We start from the raw sequence: 20294 nt of genomic DNA, 5'->3' as shown, positions 1-20294 counted from the left end.
GTCAGGAACTTGTAGAGGAGTTGAGCATATATTTCCTGTCCTTCGACAGAGCAGGCTATGGAGAGAGTGATCCATACCCATTGCGTTCCGTCAAGAGCGAAGCATTCGATATTCAAGAGCTAGCGGACAAGTTGCAGATTGGGTCTAAGTTTTATATAATCGGAATCTCACTGGGAGCTTACCCTGTTTGGGGTTGCTTGAAATACATACCACACAGGCATCACAACTACCCACCTACCAGTTTTTCCTATTTTCTCCTTTCAATAAAGTTTTTGCTGAACCTTTATTGTTTATATTGAGAAAGCTTGCATCTTATGTTATCGATGCATCATTTGCAGATTGTCTGGAGCTTCCCTGGTAGTTCCTTTTGTGCACTACTGGTGGCCTTGTGTTCCTGCTAATCTATCAAGTGAGAGCCTCAGCAGTCTCCCTTTATCAGATCAATGGGCGTTCCGAGTTGCACATTACGCCCCTTGGTTATTCCATTGGTGGATGACTCAGAAATTTTTCCCTTCACTAAGTTTCTTGTCTGGAAATAACTCAGTTTTCAGCCGTTCAGATTTAGAGATGCTGCAGAAACTCTCAGAAGCACCAAGTGTTGGTCAGGTATACTCAAATTTTCTCCTTATTTCCCCCACAGTACCAAATCGGCCGTTTTCTTTTCGCTTCTTGCAATTACATTTGGAGGTTTTGGAATCTTTTAATATCAAATTTGTTGTTTTAGGACTGTTTAAGCTTAAGTGGAATGTGAGTCAACAATTGCTTTATATAACAACACATCATACCTCACATACTTACATTTCTGGATCTGAATTCATAGCTTATGAGGTTAAATTACCTGTGGGAGGATATGGTCTGTTTTGGGTACTTTGTTTTGGTAGTGGATCAAATAATATGAACAAAAATATTCTGCTGCAGGATTTACTAGTTTGACTCAATTTTGAAAACATGTTTTCTGTTAATTTTATAGTTTTGAAACTAGAATTCAAAGGAGGCATGGGATGTGCTAATCCTTACGTAACCATCGGTGTCTTTTGCGTATGTTTATAAATTCAGGAAAAGATAACACAGCAAGGAGACCACGAATCTCGGTTCCGAGACATTCTGGCTGGCTATGCAAAATGGGAATTCGACCCATCGGACCTGAAAAATCCATTCCCTGACAATGAGGGCTCAGTTCACATTTGGCGAGGGGGTGAAGACAAGATCATTCCTTATAAACTAAACCACTATATTGCAGAGAAGCTTCCCTGGATTCATTATCATGTAGTTCCTGATTATGGCCATTTGCTTTTTTTTGAGGGTCATCTATATGAAGCTATTTTAAAAGCACTTTTGCTTGGAGAATAAGCTCCTATGTTGATAGCAGGCCTAATATCTATATGACCCTATTTGAAGACAACTGCCTAACTGTGGCAAATCCAACCCTTTATTAGCTCCTGTGACCACTGCATACCTTGACAAAAAGAATAAGAAAAAGGTGTTATATATTGTTTGTGCTAAAATATGAGAAGCTAGAATATGAGAATATGGGAGAAATATGAGAATGAGAGAAGATAATTTTTCTGGTTTTTCAACTTGATTGATTCTATTACTTACAACATATTTATACAAGTCCTACAACTACAAACAAGAAAACAAGGTTTCCATGAAACGAGGAAACAATGTTCCCATAAAACATGGAAATAATGTTCCAATAAAACAAGGGAACATAGCTTTAGCTAACAGTTTGTGGCCAAGGGGTTGTGTATATATGAATCTTAAAAACAACAGGGAAGCAGTTTGGTAATACCTCTAGCTCTTTGCTGCTTCTGCCATTGTTGATAGGCTTTTTAGCTCTCTTTTCTGATATTCAAATACAATGTACATTGTTTTTATGGTCATTTTCTATTTGTATTATTTCTTTCTAAGTATTCAACGATTTGTTTTTGGTTGCTTAATTTTGTCTTCTTTGTCTGTTCTTTCTTACTTATTTTTACTAAACAAGGCATGATACATGAATAGTCTACTGCCATATTTGCCACCTTGTAGTTTGTGTCTCGCTCAGTCAGGAGGACCAACCTCAACTCTTAGTCCAAGCTAAGTTAGAAAGTCCAACAAAAGTCAACCTTTGTTGTGGTCAATGTGTCAATATTACATTGAGATTTCAAAAGATAGTCTTGTACGATTGAATATTACAAGAACTAGAAAAAGGGTCTTTCACTCTGTTACACTCAAAAGGGTGTGACATCTTGTGAAAGAAAGAAGAGACCAGAAGGACTACGATTTCGAAACACTGCTAACCCCACAGCAATTTCAGCGGCTCCATCAATGGTGAAGATGCCAGCATTGAAGTGTAAGAATATTTTATAAATATTCTGTGTGACCCACATGAAATGACCTATGTGGTAAATAAATTGTTTAATTGGTTTAATAAATATTTTTTTCAGAATAATTATATTGATCAAATAAAGAGAAGTAGTTTCCTGTTGCATTCCTAAAAGGACACAAATTAATGTGCAAACAACCAATTAAAAATACCCGCAAGTGCACGAATCCATCGAAGTATAGATTATGTAAGTACGGGGTCGATCCCACGAAGAACTTGTCGGTTTCCTATAAGTTCTAATTTGAGTACAAAGAGAACACTTAATTAACACACCACAAATGCACAAATGAAAGAGGGAAACTAGAAATGAGTAAAGAAGTGTAAAAGAAATGAAACAACACAAGAAAACTAAAGAAAAACACAAACAGCACTTTTTATCACCCTTTTATCACCTATGAACAGTGCTAAAGCGACCGGTCGTGAGGCAGAAGCGACCGGTCGTTTTTGGGCAGAGTCGAAACTCAAATTTTGACGTGAAAAGAGACCGGTCGTCAGGTAAAAGCGACCGGTCGTTTTTGGGCAGATTCGTTTTCTCTGTTTTTCAGTTTCGACCTCTGTCCAGTGTTTTGCCTATAACTTTCCAACCGTACGTCCAAAATTCACGTTCTTTATACGGTTGGATTCAGCACAGAAAATGGAAGAACACAACGCGGACCAAAAGTCCAAAACAATTACGGAAATAGATAAAATTTAGTAACAAAGACACGTAACGTGTCAAACACGCAACTCACACACACATTTGGGGGGGGGGGGGGTTTGATTTGTTTGAAGTGACCTATTTCTATTGCATGAAAGTAAATGGACTTTGAAATTAAATGAGAATGGCAGAGATGAATTATCAAACTGTGAAATTAAAATGTAACAAACACTAGGGTTTCGGAATCCACCCTAAACAATTCTACCCAAGTTCATGAATACTCAAGTGATGAACTCTAAACGTGTGGATGAAGATGTTCGCAATCAAGACCAGTACGAGTGGCTCAAGACGCATTGATTCTCTCTAATGTACGTAAAGTGCAGTACGAGTGCTACAATACTTGTGCCTTCCCTATAATCGAATCTAGGTGTGCTTAGTACTTTGATTCAATTACAAGAAAAACCCATTAAGTTCAAAGAGAATATGAACATCACAAGAACCCTAATAGCATGGTGTTTACATTAGGTATTCAAGAAACCAATTCACATGGATGATTCTTACTTCATCCATTTATTGCTTAGGATAACATGAAGATACACATAATCCCAACAATCTCAAGAAGCATGCTTTCAAAGGTGATCAATCAAAGAAGAACATACATCAAGGATAGATTAATTTGGTGAATTGGAATTCATCAACAATATCTAGAAATTCATACACTCAAGCATCAAAACAATAAGGTAATCATGTTTAGGGCTTCAACCTAAGCCCTAGCTATGGAGTTTAGTTCCTCATAATCATTTCAAACACAAATTCGAAATATAACTAGTAAGAGTTTACAGATTTGGAAATGATGAAAGCTTGAAGTCTTCAATGGTGGAAGTCTTCCCCCTTCTTCCTGCGGCTGCACCTCCTTCTCCTTCCTTAGCTTTTAGCTCTCCAATCTGCTCCTCAATTGTGGAATGATGTAATGAATCCAATACCCCCGTTGAAAAACCTCTCCAATATCAGATTGCACTTCCCTTTTGCCTCCCTCTCTCCTCCTTTCCAGCTTTGCTTTTAGTATTATATTTCCAAAATCTTCATCCATCATCCTTTGTCTCCTTTGTCATGATGAAGCCTTGACTTCACAAAGATGCCAAATGCTTCAGAATATATCTCTTTTACAAAGGTAATTCCTTGTTACCAAGAGTTATGGTAACAAGAAATTAAGATGACACAAAGGAGGTGAAAGCTGGCCAAAATCGGATTTCCAGAGCTGTGGTGACATGCTGGATTGGTTGGATAGGCAATACTTGTCCAATGGAGCTCAAATTTGGATATGTTGTAGTTAACATCCATTGGAACAAGTCTCATGAAGATCATGACCTCATCCGAGCACCAGAGCATGCTGATCCCAGGCCAAGAAGTTGACCTACGAAAATGAACAAAAACAAAGTTTATAACCAATAATGCACTTTTAGCTCATTTTCATTCCAACCAAGGTAAAATCTAAGAAAACACAAAAAGGAAGTAAAAAGCTATAAAATGTCAAGAACTAACTCAAAATAGTGGGTGAATAACATGAAAAATCATGTGTAAAAATGAACCGAACATTTCCTTTTTTATTACTGTGATGGGTGGTAATTAATTATGGGCTTTACTAGGAAACGGGTCCTCTCTCTGCTTCTAATAGTGCACATACCCATCTTATGTGTACACTGATGAAAACATGTATTATGGTTTTCTAACGTGCAAAAGACTAGAGAGAGAAATCACTCAAAATAATTAGGGTTTAAACTGATATGTTTATTCTTCTCTCAAGGAGGAATATATATACTACATACAGAGTGGGTACAAATAGGAAATATGTACAAAATTCTTAATTCTACTCAAAATAGATAATTACAATAAAATATAAATTCTATTCATAATAGGAACATTGACTCACGCCAACACTCCCCCTCAAGTTGGTGCATAGATATCAGTAATGCCCAACTTGTCAAGTGAGTCTTCAAATCGGCGCTTTGACACAGCATGGGTCAACATATCTGCAAGCTGCTCTGAAGAAGGCACAAAAGGTATAGAAATTAACTTATGCTCCAGCTTCTCCTTAATGAAATGCCGATCAACTTCCACATGCTTAGTTCGATCATGTTGCACCGGATTGTTAGCAATTTCAAATGCAAACTGATTATCACAGTAGAGCTTTGTAGCAGCATTCGGTCTAAACCCAATTTCAGCAAGTAACCACCTCAACCACAATATTTCACAAACCCCTTAGGCAATCCCTCTGTACTCAGACTCTGCAGAGGACCGAGACACAACGTTTTGCTTCTTGCTACGCCACGTAACTAGGTTACCACCAACAAAGGTGAAGTAACCTGATGTAGAACGTCTATCTGTAATATTCCCTGCATAATCTGCTTCAGTGTAACCTTCTAGATCCAAGTGGCCATTTTTCTTAAATAATAAACCTCTCCCAGGAGCAGACTTTAAGTAACTCAGAATACGCATCACAGCAGCCATATGGTCCTCACTAGGTGAATGCATAAATTGGCTAGCAACGCTTACCGCATAGGCAATATCAGGGCGTGTCAATGATAAATAAATCAATCTTCCCACTAACCTTTGGTATCTTTCATTGTTAGTTGGAACCTGATCAACATAAACACCAAGTTTATGATTCTCAACAATAGGTGTATCAGCTGGTTTACAGTCAAACATTCCAGTATCTGCTAGCAGGTCCATGACATACTTCCTTTGTGAAAGAAATAAGCCATGTTTAGATCGAGTGACTTCCACTCCTAGAAAATAGTTCAGACTGCCCAAATCTTTCATCTCAAATTCAGATGCTAAACGCTTCTGCAGTTTCTCGATTTCTACAGTATCATCACCAGTCACAATCATATCATCAACATAAATAATTAACAAAGTCATCTTACCAGCCTTATGTTTAATGAATAGAGTATGATCAGTATTGGCCTGTTGGTAACCAAACTTCTTCATAGCTATAGTAAATCTGCCAAACCATGCCCGAGGAGACTGCTTTAACCCGTACAACGCCTTTTTTAATTTGCACACGTTCCCTGTGCCACCGGTAACGCTATACCCTGGTGGAAGACTCAAGTACACTTCTTCTTCTAGTTCACCATGTAAGAATGCATTTTTTACATCAAATTGCCTCAGGGTCCAATCCAAGTTTACTGCTAAGGACAACAAAACTCTGACTGTATTCATCTTAGCCACAGGTGCAAAAGTATCATGATAATCAACTCCATATGTCTGAGTAAACCCTTTAGCTACTAATCTTGCCTTGTACCTCTCCACAGTACCATCTGCATTATATTTAACTGTAAACACCCATTTGCATCCTACAGGCTTTATTCCTTTTGGTAGATCAATAATGTCCCATGTATTATTTTTCTGCAGCGCCTCCATTTCAATATTCATGGCTTCAGCCCACTTTGGATCATTAAATGCCTCCTCAACACGGGTTGGAATTTTAATACTATCCATTCTAGTCACAAAAACTTTGCACTCAAGAGATAACCTGTGATCAGACACATAATGGGCAATAGCATATCTTGCTTTGCCTTCTGGTGAGTAACGATCAGGTGGAACCCCACGGTTCCTTCTAGGCGGTAAAACATAAGAATTATCAGCAGTATGAATAGAAGCACTTACCTCATGAATATCTAGGGGAGCTTGATCGGGTACTATTAAAGAAGCTTCATGGGGGGCATCAGTTAAAATAGTAGGTTCAGCTGGTGTAGCAGGTTCAGCTAGTGTAGCAGGTTCAACCGATTCAACAGGTTCGGTTGGTTCTTCCCTTTGTATCAAACTATCAAATACTACTCCTCCTTGTAAATCTAGCCAGTTATGTCCTTCACTACTAGTCTCCCCCTGAAGGACATGCTCGGGTGTATCAGAAAAAAAAATTTCATCCTCAATAAAGGTAACATCCATAGAGACATATAGACGTCGGGTTGTAGGATGATAGCATCGGTAACCTTTCTGATGAGGAGAAAAACCCAGAAAGACACAGCGGAGAGCACAGGGGTCTAGCTTACTCCTCTGATTCTTATGGAGGTGAACATAGGCAACACAACCAAACACCTTTGGAGACAGAGTCAACATAGAAGAGGCAGAGATATGATGGGTCAGTACCTGCATAGGAGTTTGGAAATCCAAAACTCGTGAAGGGAGACGATTCAAGAGATAAACTGCATAGGTAACAGCATCCATCCAGAACCGCTTTGGAACTGACGCACCAAGCAGCAGAGCACGGGCAACAGCAAGGATCTGCCCATTTTTACGTTCAACAACCCCATTCTGTTGTGGTGTTTGAGGGCAAGTAGTCTCATGGAGTACACCCTTAGTGTGGAAAAAATGGGATAACGCTGAATTAACAAATTCTCCACCATTATCAGATCGAAAAACCTTGATAGGGAGCATAAATTGAGTCTGAATCATCTGATAGAAACGCTGAAAAATTTCAACCACATCACTTTTATTTTTCATCCCATATAACCACATCATACGAGTGCAATCATCCACAAATAACACAAACCAACGAACTCCCAAGGCTGTAGAAACAGGAGAAGGTCCACAAACATCATAATGAACTAAATCAAATGGCATAAGCCATTTATTACAACTTGGAGGGCAGGATACCCGATGACTCTTAGCTAAAATACAAGTCTGACATTGGAAGGCAGACTCGTTTACACCACTAAATAATGCTGGAAACAAATGCCGTAAATATCCAAAGGAGGCATGACCAAATCGGCAATGTAGCAACCAAATCCGGCGATGCTGAGAAGTTTCGGCGCTACCAGCTCGAAGAACCCGACTAGTTGCCACATCATCCACATAATAAAGCCCCCCCTTTTTAGTACCACAACCAAAGATCTCCCGAGTCTGGATATCTTGTAGTAAGACAAAAGACGGATACATCAGTACAATGCAGTTTAACTGCTCAGTAACTTGCGGCACAGATAATAAATTACTAGACAAAGATGGAACCAGTAACACTTTGTCTAATGGTAAAGCAAGTGTCAAGATTATAGAACCAGCCCCCGTGACAGGAGCAGCAGCATTATTAGCAGTCAGAACATGATCACGATGAGGCGGAAGAGTAGTAGAGAATAAAGCATAATTATATGTCATATGGTCAGTAGCTCCTGAATCAATAATCCAACCTGTATCGCGTGTGTCATGGGCATGGAAAGCCTTGCCAAAGTTACCTAGAGGTGGAGGTGTTGGAGTGCTTGACACCGCGGTCAAGGTCGGAGGAGGCGTAGCAGTAAGGTGGCCATGCCCAGTGGTGGTGTCAGCCATAGAAGTGGGGGCAACAGCCACATGAGCTTTTCCATTCAGTTGTTCCTTCTTTAAACGCCTCCGCTCCTTCTCCCAGTCGGGTACCCCATGCAATGCCCAGTATGTGTCGATAGTATGTCTCTTTTCACCGCAGTGATCACACTTCAGTTTGTCTTTTTCTGCAGAAGTCAGGCGACGAGGCGGAACAATAGAAGAGCCAGACCCTGTAGGCCGAGAAACCAAAGCAGTGTTTTTGGAAGCAAACACGACAGCAGGTTCCCCAATCTTGGTGCCGAATCCAAGCATAGTAATCTGGCGTTGAGCCTCGCGACGGACCATAAAAAATACATTTTCGATGCTTGGAACTTTATCACTCCGTAGAATATCACTGCGGACCTTGTCGTAAGTATCGTCAAGGCCAGCCAAAAAATCATACACACGATCTGCCATAACAGCAACCTGAAAAGTCTTCATATCATCAGCACACTTCATCTGAAAAGGACGTCACTTGTCCAATTCAAGCCAGATTGCCTTAAGTTCGGCAAAATAGGTAGAGACAGGACAACCCTCTTGCTTGAGACGGGTAGCCTGGCACCGCAGTTCGTAGAGTTGGGATATGTCAGAGCCATCATAAAACATATGATTAACAGCATCCCAAATTTCCTTAGCAGTAGGTAGAGTATGAAACATATTCAACAAACTGGGTTCCATAGTTCGTAGCATCCAACTTTTCACAACAGCATCAGCAATTTTCCACTTCCCAAAAATTTCGGGTCTTGAGAATCAGGAGCATCAGCGTCGCCAATCAGGTAACCCAATTTGCCTTGTGTAGTAGCATGGAGTTCGATCATCGAAGCCCATGTCTCATAGTTGGATCCATTCAATTTGAATCCCATAGGTAGGTTGGTGGACGATTCGGTATGAACCGTCACAATAGGAGTAGAAGAAGAAGATTCAGTGACATCTGACATGGTGATAGATGGCGGCGGCAGCAAAAGATTAGGTGCAGCGGAAATAGGTATTTTTAGGATTAGGGTTTTGATGTTGTAGAGACGGATCGGAACCTGCTCTGATACCAACTCAAAATAATTAGGGTTTAAACTGATATGTTTATTCTTCTCTCAAGGAGGAATATATATACTACATACAGAGTGGGTACAAATAGGAAATATGTACAAAATTCCTAATTCTACTCAAAATATATAATTACAATAAAATATAAATTCTATTCATAATAGGAACATTGACTCACGCCAACAAAATCTATTTCCTCTACACTGACGGCTTGCTTACGGATTGCTCAAGACAAATATCTTAGGGCTGGTTTGGGGTTGCTTAACTTAAAAAATAAGCAGCTTTGAAAAAAGGTTTTGGAGATTTGGGTGTTTGGTAAAACAAATCCAAGTTGCTTATTTAATAAGTTGCTGTCATTCAAAGCTGAAAAACAGAAGCAGGTGGGGAGCTACTTCTGAAATCTGCTGCCAGGAGAAGCATGCGGAGGCTTAAATGAAACTTTCAAATTGCCCATACTGCCCTTATCTTTTTTAACAAATGACACGCTATATCCTATCTTTTTCTCGATCAAACCCTATGAATCTCATTCTGCATACTCCCATTTTCTTCTTCATTCCTTTTTCTATTCGTCGTCTGCAACAAATCCCACCCAAGCTCCAACCACAGCCACAACCTCCCTTTTCTATTCTTCGTCTGCAACAAACCCCACCCAATTTCCAACCACAACCACAACCTCTTACCATGGGCTGTAGATGACGACGATGACAGACAAGCACTGATGGCAGACGACGATGATAGCGATGATAGACGACGAAGACTCCACAGCTTGGACTATAGACGACGATGACGACCGTGCAAGGAGGACGACCTCCCCGGATCGTGACCATATGGGATGTGGCTGTGTTATGGCAGGATTTTGGGTGGGGTGGAGAGAGAGAGAGAGAGAGAGAGAGAGAGAGAGAGAGTCATGTGGGGCTGCCGTTGGGTGTGTAGGGAGTGGAGTGGGGGAGGGCTATGGAACAGCCATAAGAGAAGGAAGAAAATGTTTGAATGGGGAATCAGTGGGGTAAAACCAATTATTGCATATTTGATTCCTTATCAACCAATGATAGGATTGCAGAGATCTGGAAGAAAAAAAAAAGGGGGGGTCGGCTGTGAAGGAAGAAGAAAGGAGAAAGGAGAGAAGAGGGAGAGGAAAAAAAAATTGGGGCCCGTGAAGGAAGAGGAAAAGAGAAAGGAGAGGAGGGAAAAAGAAAAAAAAAGAAAAAAAAGAAAAAAAAGAAATGGGGCCTGAGAAGGAAGAAACAAAAGGGAGAAAAATTATACATTTTTTATTTCTTATGATAATTTTAGGTTTTGAAAAAAATTTCATCATGCCCTTTATTGTCATTATACACTCTCACAGCACTTCTATAAAAAAAAGTTTACCAAACACTATGATACTGCTTTTTATACTCACAGCACTTTTAAAAATCTAGATTACCAAACACTTTGCTGCTTCACTTCACAGCTGTTTATTTTCACAGCACAGCAGAAGCAGTTTTTTTTAAAAGCACAGCAATACCAAACTAAGCCTTAATATGGTAGAAGACTAATCATTCAATGTATGTAATTTAAGTTTAATTGAATTTCCACCAAATGCTATTATGAAAATCATGAAGTTCAAGATCTTGGGTCATGGATTGGGTCTTATGATTTTATCCAATATTAAGTTTACATGAAGTTGAAATCTGTTTTGACAAATCCAGGGCATAGACAGTTGGCGCAGAGACTTGGGTACTTCTTGGCATCAAGGAGAAGAAAGTTCATATTTTCTCTCGGTCATAATTATTGGAAATGAGCCTCGACCAACCCACATAAGACCAAAATTGTTGTGCATCTAAACCAGACATTTGCTTTACTTAAGGTTCAAGTAATGTATTATTTGATTGCTAATGTATCAACATTTTTTCAAGACTCAGAGAACTCTGTAACATGCACTAACCAGCTAATTAGGCAGCTAGGGTTTGTTCGGGGAATCATGTTATGGAGGCAAGAACTGTTGTACACAGATAATAGTGTAATTGTATTTAGAAACAAAAAGGTACAATTTAACTAGAGACAAGTCCGTACTGGATAAAAATATCTCCCCCTTATTAGTTAATTCTATAAGATCAATCACATCCTAGAACAATTACAAACCACATAAAGCGGCGGAAAATTAAACCATGACTATGCTGACCCTAACCCCCAAACTTGCATTTTCTTACTGATCAGCTTACCTTACCAAGTCCTGTAGCTGCAGCAGCTCTGAGAGGTTCAGGATCCATAATGGTTCCTTTAACCCCTGCATTGTTTACCTATGGAAGTTCCACACGTCTCATCTTTGTTAAATCCTTGTCAACCATAACCATAAATGCATTGGAGGAAAAAAAAAATTCGATAATTTTCGAAATGAGCATAAAAAATGAGAAAGAGAAGCTGGTTATACATTCCAAGATGTCTAGTTTCCCAAACTGGGTTGTGACAAAATCTGCCAGGGAAGCAATGCTAGAAGGTTCTGTGACATCAAGCTGATGAAAAACCACGACGTCGGAGAGGCCACACTCTTTTAATTTTTCAATAGCTTCAATACCCTTCTTCTCATCTCGAGTGAAATTAGACGTGCATTGATTTTTTATTTGGGTTGGCTCGGCAAAAAAGAAACCTGGCACGAAAAAAAAAACAGAAAACTTGGGTATTTAATTCTTGTCCTATCAGGAAAATAAATCAAGAAAACAGAAAACTTGGGAGCCAAGCTAATTTCAGTCCAACTCCAACAGAAAACTTGGGTATTTAATTCTTGCCATATTGTTTCGAATATTTTAACATTTTCACAGCAAAAAAGTAAATAAATAACCTACAAGTTTGATTGATGGAGATTTTTTTATTTATTTTACCAGCACAAGGATTTCTGGCCAGATAAGATAATTCTAAACGTGAGTTGGGTTAGGGTTTGTTTGGTTGGTTTAATTTCTTATGTCTAATAAAAATTTAAAAGTACATTATAATTAATTTGAATAAAATATTCCTTTTCCCAATGAGATTAGGAAACAGGAAACTATAAATACGTATGTACCGTGAAGCTTTTGTAAACACTAGCTACTGTGATTTAGGGTTTCCAAATTTTGCTATAATCTTTTCTCTTTCAGATAAGATGAAGTTTGTTTGCGATCAGGCTTTGAAGGAGCAGCAATGCGAGCGAGAGCCTCCTATTGACGTTGACGTTGACGTTGACGATGACGACTTTGGTGGACTCGCTTGCCCTCCGCTGGACGACCTTGAAGCTGTCTTCATCCTTGAGAGTGAAACCACGACTTTCGATCCCTCCAAGTTGTTCGACGACATCAAACCTGATGAGCGCGATTTGGCAATTCACCAGAAGCCCAAGAAACCACCATCTCACTGCAAAGGCAAGGATTTGGAGACCCTCCGCTTGATGCTAAGCGCACCACCACCTCCATCTTCTTGTCAACAAAACCCTACGGGGCCAACAAAATCTGATGCTCATCATCAACGGCAAGACTGGGATGATGAAGACAAGTTGGAGAATAGCAAGCGAAAGCTTCAACGAGGATACCAAGAGTTCCAAAACAGGAGAAAGAAAATTCAACTTCTTGACGTCAAGAACTTGCCTTTGCCGTCTAAGCCTCAGCGAGGCCAGGTTTTGAGCAAGACCAGTTCGAGGAAGTGCCCAGAGCATTCTGATTTTTTGGAGAGCCAACGAAACCCTAAGGGGCCCACAAAATCTACTCATCATGATCTTCATAATCGGCAAGATTGGGCTGATGAAGAGAAGTTGGAGAACAGTAAGAGAAAGCTACACCAAAGCTATCAAGAGTTGCAAAACAAGAGAAAGAAAATTCAAATTCTGGACATCAAGAACTTGCCTATGCCGCCAAAGCCGCAACAAGGTCGGGTTTTTAACTAGAACAAGTTGAAGTGCCGAGCCTTCTGATTTCTTGGAGAGCACGTGATCTTATTGTTTAGTTTATTCAGTAATTGCTTGTGATCAGTTTATGTAACACGAGTATTCATCAAAATTGCGATCAGATTTCTTTGTGATCAGTTTCAAATGGAAAGCACGGCATTATATAATTAATTCATACACTAATCAATTTTGTGAGGGTTTTTCGTTATCTCAGAGTTGTTTTTAGGTTGCCAAATAAGCGAATAAATTTGATGGTATGCAAACCCTTCAATACCCAGAAAGCATTTGGACACAAGAAGTTGATATTGTGTAAGCTACTTATATAAAAGGGATATTTGTAGAAATGTCACATGAACTTATACATTAGTTTCAATTTTTCACCTTAATTTTTTTTTTAAAAGAAATATCACCTGAATTTTTCAAAATCCATGATTTGTCACCTGACTTTAACATCATCCAATTTTCCATCTTTTTTTAAGGGTATTTTAGTCTTTTCATTTTCAAAGGTATTTTTAAAATGGAAAAAATTATTATTAAAAAAAGCTTAAATGTAAAAATGGATGGGGGTTAAAAGTAAAAAGCCATGTTTTCCATTTTTAACATATTGGCAAATTTTAAAAACTGATCAGACAAAAATAAAAATAAAATAAAACATTAGAGAAAGGAAAAAAACTTGAAAAAAAGGATGGGGGTTGATAGGACCCGCCCTGGATTTCCTCGGAAACCGGGACGGATCCCGTCTACGATTCCGGCACCCTACAGATGCCGGGCCCACTTACTAAGAACCGAGACTTTCTACCAAAAATTTTGGCAGAGTCTCCCTTGTAAACAGAACATATCCCAAAATTTCAACCTGTAAAAAACATAGTTATTTATAACTCAACAGCCAGCATGCATTACACAATACACAGTGTTTACAAACCATGGCCTCCGGCCTCAAAAATCAAATCCTAGCAAAGCAATAACATAGCATGTCTAACAAAATTCAACAAACCAACAAAAAGGAAGTTTTACGAATTTACAAAGTACAGAGCCTATACGAAAGCTCGGAGCACTGAAGTTCACGGTTCAGGAGCACACGACACAGCTCTGCTGCTCGTTCCAGTCAACTACTGGCTGTGGGGCGCAAAACAGAAAATTATGAGTGGACAAAACAAAGTTTAGTTTCAATTAAACCAAAGTAATATAATCCCACCGTTTAGAAAACCATGCATAAAACCAATGCATTAAAAAAAATCATATTCATATATATATATATATATATAGGGTTAATTACAATTTAGTACCTTGTACTTACACCCTTAAGACATGTTAGTCCCCGTATTTTCAATTTTAACAATCGCATACCCTTAGTTTGTAAATTTTTTGCAATGTGGTTCGCCGTTAGGGTTTCTGTTAGATCTCTCTGTTAACTGCCTACGTGGCATTGTGGGTCCCACATTTTTTAATTTTTTAATTTTAAATGGATTAAAATATGAATAAAATATTAAAAATAAAAAAATATCAAAATATCAAAATATCTCCAAGTGGGCTCAAACTCAATAATTCGACCTGACCAAACATGAAAAAAGAAAAAAGGACAAAATTAAAAATTCTCAAACAACGATTTTGCTCAAATTTACCAGTTCAGTTGAAAAAGATCTAATTTGACTCCAACTCCGAAGTTCAAAACCCGAATTCTCCATTTCCTCTCTTCCTTATGAAGCAGATCCTCTTCTTTCTTCAATCCAAGAAGCTTCTGAGAGAACCCAAGAACAGGAGAAGAAACAAACCTTGAACCCAAGAACCAAGAAAAAAGAAAATTGGATGAATCGTTCTTGCTAATGCTCTCAAATCTCCTCCACCTCCACAACTCCATCGACCCAACAACTTCCCTCCTCTCCACCACCACCACCTCCTCGCTCCCCCTTCCCCCTCGATTTCTTCTTCCCTGCCCCGACCCTAAACTCCAAAATCACGAAGACTGGGAGCAGCAGCTTGGGAAGATGACGAAGACTGGGAGCAGCAGCTTGGGAAGACGACGAAGACTGGGAGCTCGTGAATGAAGATGGCTTCGTTTTCAAACGCAGGAAGAAGCGCCGGGTCGACCCATCTGCCGACTCGTCGCTCCGAGCTCCACCGTCTGCGTCTGCCGCGGATCTACAGGAGGATGCCGAGAAACTCCGGAGAGAGCGGAAGAAGAAGTCGCTTTTGAAGCTCAAAACTCAGTACCAGGCGGAGTGGGTCAGTGGTGGATGAGCTTCTCTCGTGGGTCAGTGGTGTATGAAAATTGAAAGATTTTGGGTCTTAGGGTTTTGCAAGGCCAGAAATTTATGCTCCACGACACCAATTCGGGGCTCAGTTGAGCTAATTTCTCCCTGGAATATTTTGCTTCCGCTGAATATAAAATTACAGTGATGCTTGCTTTTAGTATCATCAGTGCTTGGGTGCGGGTGGTGGTCATCGGTGAATGGGGGAAGAAGAAAATCGCGAGGGCTCTGGTTTTGGAGTTTAGGGTCGGGGCAAGGGGAGAAGAAATCGAGGGGGAAGGGGGAGGGAGTCTGGGTGGTTGCCGGCTGGGGTCTTGGTTCGTTTGGAGGTGGGGGTTTTGGAGGATGGCTGCGAGTGGGCATGGTGGAATGAAGGGGAGAAAATCGCAGCGGTTTGGGAAAATTTTTACACAGAGAGAGAGAGAGAGACAGAGACAGAGACAGAGACAGAGAGAGAGAGAGAGAGAGAAATTTTTTGATATTTTGATATATATATATTTTTAATATTTTAAATTAAAAAATTTTAAAAATGTGGGACCCACAATGCCACGTAGGCAGTTAACAGAGAGATCTAACAGAAACCCTAACGGCGGAACCACATTGCAAAAAATTTACAAACTAAGGGTATGCGATTGTTAAAATTGAAAATACGGGGACTAACATGTCTTAAGAGTGTAAGTACAGGGTACTAAATTGTAATTAACCCATATATATATATATAGTTTGCTCAAACCAGGGCTAAATCCGAAATCCAATGAAACTTACAAATCAACCCATCCAAGCCTTTCCTTCTAACTCAAACCAAACTCTCGAAACACGTGCCCAAAGGCACGATGAGCGGGGAAGTATCCTCACTAAAAAAAAAGAACAAATGCATAGCTATAAGTGCATGGATATATATAATATAAGTATGACACCTAAATGTACCGGGGAAACAATCCAATAGGGGATTGTTGACTAGTCCACACGTAACAGCCCTCAAGCGGACTATGTGGCTAGGGACGAGCCGTCTAATTGGGGGACTAACTCTCAGCCCAGAACGTACGGATGAAGAATCAAGACCCGTACGCCAGTAAACAGTCCTACGCTCGCAGACTACCCAATCAATGGTCTACAACAACATCCCGTCAAGGATGCCCCGGGTTCCGACATTTCCAAGTATCTCACATTTCCAAACTCAAGTTACAATTCAGGGGGAGGTACACGAGGTAGCGCTTACAGCACTTCAAACCGATAATCTAAACACACATCTTTCCACTTCTCATAACAACAACCCCGTACTTCCCAAACATAACCCACAAAGATAGGTAGCAATTTCTCAAATACCATTTGTATATACTCAAGATACTTAAAATGTCAAAATCCAGATATATCCCAAATACGTTACGAAAATAATAGTTTCACTATAAAGTACAAGTTGATTTTCAATAAATCCTTAAATTCTTATGCATGAAAATTCCAAGATAAAATCATGCTATTTATTTGAAAAAACAAAGTCCACTCACAAGTAGTCCCACGCTGCGTGACCTTGAGAGGGTCCTGCTTGTTGGGTATGCGGAGTTGGATTACCTATTTCAGAATACGAACACGATATTAAAATCCAACGCTTCAAAAGAAGACTTTAAATTAAAAATCCTAATTTCCCGAGTTTCTCTTAAGTACGAGGAATGAGACGTTCCTAAGGTCCAACTAAGGGTTTCGAACGATGGAAAAGCCTCGGAAGACGCTCGGTCAACTGGACGGTCAAACTTTAAGTTGAGGAAATCGGAACATCCGGGGCTCCGATTCACAATCCGCGAATTCCTATACGATCCTAGGAATATAGGGAACAACATACGTGAAATTGGGTTTGATCCAACGGTCCAAACACATCAAACCCGAAAATCACACAATATGTCAAATTCGTTCGAGGTGCAAACGATATCCAAATTGAGATCCGTAAACTCCTACGTGCTCAAGACAACACAAGGATCATTTTAGGATAAAAATGTGACCCCACCGGATTGCCCACGCGCCGGCAGCGCTTGGGTGGCTTGAGTTAAGTTCAGGCGGTCGGAAAACTTCAAACCACGGCTCAAGACTCCTACCCTAGTTAAACACCTAATTTGGAGTCACTTTTGTTCTTGGACATACCCCAAATTATCGACGGAAGTGACCGGAATTTCAAATTGAAAACCGGCCAACTTTGAATTCGAAAATCGAACTACAAACTCTCAAAATTTCTGGAATCCTATCCAACATGCAGCTAGATCATGAAAAATAGTCGAGAATCCATACCTCACTCGACTGATTCGGTGGAGAATTGAGGGAAAACGAGCGCTTGGAATTTTCTGCGAAAACCGGCTAGGTTCCAAGCTTTTTCCGGCGAAATCCGAGGGTTCCAAGGGCGGAGATCAGGCAGGAAGGGAAGAGGGGAAGGTGGAGGTTCGATCGGGTCCGGTCTCGTGGCCGGTGGTCCGGCGTGGCAGCGGCTATGGCGGCTGGGAGGTGCGGTTGGAGGGAAAAGTCTAAGGGGAGGGGGGCTGGATCGCAAGGAGAGAGAGAGAGAAATGAGAAGCTGTTTTTATGATTTTATTAAAAATCCAATTTCAATTTATTTACGGTTTTGCCACTGGAGGTTTTTATCTTGTATCTTCTTCGTTACAACTCCAAATCGAGTCCACTACGTGTCTACGGACTCGTCTCGGTACGACCTTCCTAAAAATACCACTTGTTGCCCCAAACTCTTCCTGGATAAAAATGACCACTTTTTCCGTTACTCGAGGGCAAAATTGGAAATTCATATTTTAATTTAATTTATTTGTGAATAGTCTTAATTTTGGGTCGGGATGTTACAGGGGTTGTCGGGGGAAGGAAGGACCTAGCAACGGAGAGGTGGGAAGGATGGACATCAAGAACTTGCCTATGCCGCCAAAGCCGCAACAAGGTCGGGTTTTGAACAAGAACAAGTTGTTGACCAGATCCAGGAAGTGCCAAGCCTTCTGATTTCTTGGAGAGCACGTGATCTTCTTGTTTAATTTATTCAGTTCATTCATTAATTGGTTGTGATCAGTTTATGTAACACAAGTATTCATCAAAATAGAAACTCTGTTCTTCAGGTCAATATGTAATTGACGCATTAAAAACATTAGTGGCTAAACTATCAAGATGCTATTATTAATGCCATATTGTTTCGAATATTTTAATATTTTAATATTTTCACAACCAAAAAGTAAATAAATAAATAACCTACGAGTTTGATTGATGGAGAATTTTTTTTTTTGTGGGTTCTTTATTTTTTAAAGGTGAATTAGAATTACAAAATTTTTAATTAAAAAAAACAATTAAGGAGATTATTGGTCAAATTTGGAGAAGAACAATAAACTAATCTAGGAAAGATTTCTAAGATAGAAATTAATGAGCATGCATCCATTTTAGTTAACAAACAAACTTGTCACATCACTGATTTACATAAATTTTAACAATATACTTTAGAAGTTACATAGTGGAAAAGTAAAGTTTACCATATTGAATTAGACTGCTCCAGATCTAGTTTTAGCATTTGTTGATGCCAAAAAGTGGTTCTCTGACTTTGAGGGTCAACTTAGTAATTTTATGCCTTCGGTATGCTTGTGGCCTCGGTAAGGAGCGTGATCTGCAAAGATGAGAGAACGCTCGGTAAGACCTTATGCACCGGTGTGGTACCGGCCGAAGGCTCTCCGATGCTTAAGTAAGTTCGGGAATAGAAAGTTCAACTAACAGATCAATAGGCTTGTATGTCGTTAGTTCTGATTACCTCTATTTTGGGGTAGTTGGCCTCTATTATAGGCCTTGGGAGGTGTGCATTTCGTTGATAATTTCGATGTGGGACTGTGGACGTCGCTGGGGAGCATGCCACGTGTCCCATGAGAGGGTGTTGCCCTAATGGGGCGATCGGTAGGTAGGGTGCCGAGGGCGTCCCTGACCAAGCTCGAAGTCTTCCACGTGTCTCGTCCTCATTGGCGATTCATTTTGGGTATAAACAGGAGTCCCCCAAGTTCTCAGTCGAGATTTCTCGGTTGGGGACTTGCTTGTTCTTCGGTTGGTACATGATCGCCTTACCGCTCGGTAGTTTGGCTAAAGCGGCACCCGTTCCTTGGATCAAGTCGATACGTTCGGCAATCCCCGTCTGGGAGCCCAAGAGTCGTCACTTTGAGGGCTACCGTTCGGTTGCGTGTGTAAATGGTTCCGAGGGGGCTTGCCGATCGATTATTAACTTGGGCAAGTTTGGCTATTCCTTCGCGATCCAAGCACTGGGAAGAGGAGTGATGTGGCAGGGTGACGCTTCGTCTTCTGTACCCAGCGTGCTGTCATAGGTTCCACTCAGCGTATGACACATGGCGTGTCAAATCACGCGGAGCAGCGCCATTAATGCGCCGTTTGGTCTTTCGAGGTGTACCGTTGCAACTTTCGCCCTATAAATAGGAGGGGTCTCTGAGGCGAAACTCACTTTGCGTTTGTGAGTGAGGCGAGAGCTCTGTCCAGGCGATTTCCGACTAGAGCAAACGGTATCAGAGGCGATTTCCGGCGACAGCTAACGGTACCAGAGGCGATTTCCGGCGGGATCATTCGGAAGGCAAAAAACGATTTTCGTCCTTACACCTCCATTTACATAAGGTACCGTTCGGTAACTTTTATTTCCTTTCCTTTCGTTATGCGTACGTCCCTCCTTGGTTTGAACTAGACTTAGGACTTTATGCAAGTGGGGTGTGGTTCGGTAGTCTAGTTGCCATAGGTAGAGACGTAGGCATCGGTAGG

General features: G+C 40.4%; 3 protein-coding genes across 3 annotated transcripts in view; 2 read left to right on the top strand and 1 right to left on the bottom strand.

The window, feature by feature from the left end:
* Positions 1-1365, top strand: part of LOC110763182 (uncharacterized) — a 1959-nt gene extending 594 nt beyond the window's left edge. Inside the window, exons 2-4 of the mRNA XM_021965943.2 lie at positions 6-217; positions 339-606; positions 1057-1365. Of these exons, the coding sequence (XP_021821635.2) occupies positions 6-217; positions 339-606; positions 1057-1350 (774 nt within the window). The 3' untranslated portion in view covers positions 1351-1365. The remainder of the gene's footprint in view (positions 1-5; positions 218-338; positions 607-1056) is intronic.
* A 9978-nt stretch (positions 1366-11343) lies between these two features.
* Positions 11344-20294, bottom strand: part of LOC110773735 ((+)-neomenthol dehydrogenase-like) — a 34773-nt gene continuing 25822 nt past the window's right edge. Inside the window, exons 4-5 of the mRNA XM_088246869.1 lie at positions 11582-11659; positions 11344-11484 (exon numbers count right to left, since the gene is read on the bottom strand). Coding sequence (XP_088102995.1) covers positions 11344-11484; positions 11582-11659 — 219 coding nt within the window. The remainder of the gene's footprint in view (positions 11485-11581; positions 11660-20294) is intronic.
* Positions 12496-18503, top strand: LOC148297406 (uncharacterized). Its single transcript, XM_088246730.1, has 2 exons — positions 12496-13252; positions 18445-18503. The coding sequence occupies exons 1-2, from the start codon at positions 12496-12498 to the stop codon at positions 18501-18503; spliced, it is 816 nt and encodes a 271-aa protein (XP_088102856.1).

This window comes from Prunus avium, chromosome 1, assembly GCF_965620075.1.
Source record: "Prunus avium chromosome 1, drPruAviu1.hap1.1, whole genome shotgun sequence".
Taxonomy (NCBI): domain Eukaryota; kingdom Viridiplantae; phylum Streptophyta; class Magnoliopsida; order Rosales; family Rosaceae; genus Prunus; species Prunus avium.
The sequence above is the reverse complement of the archived record's forward strand: the minus strand, read 5'-3'. Positions and strand labels throughout refer to the sequence as shown.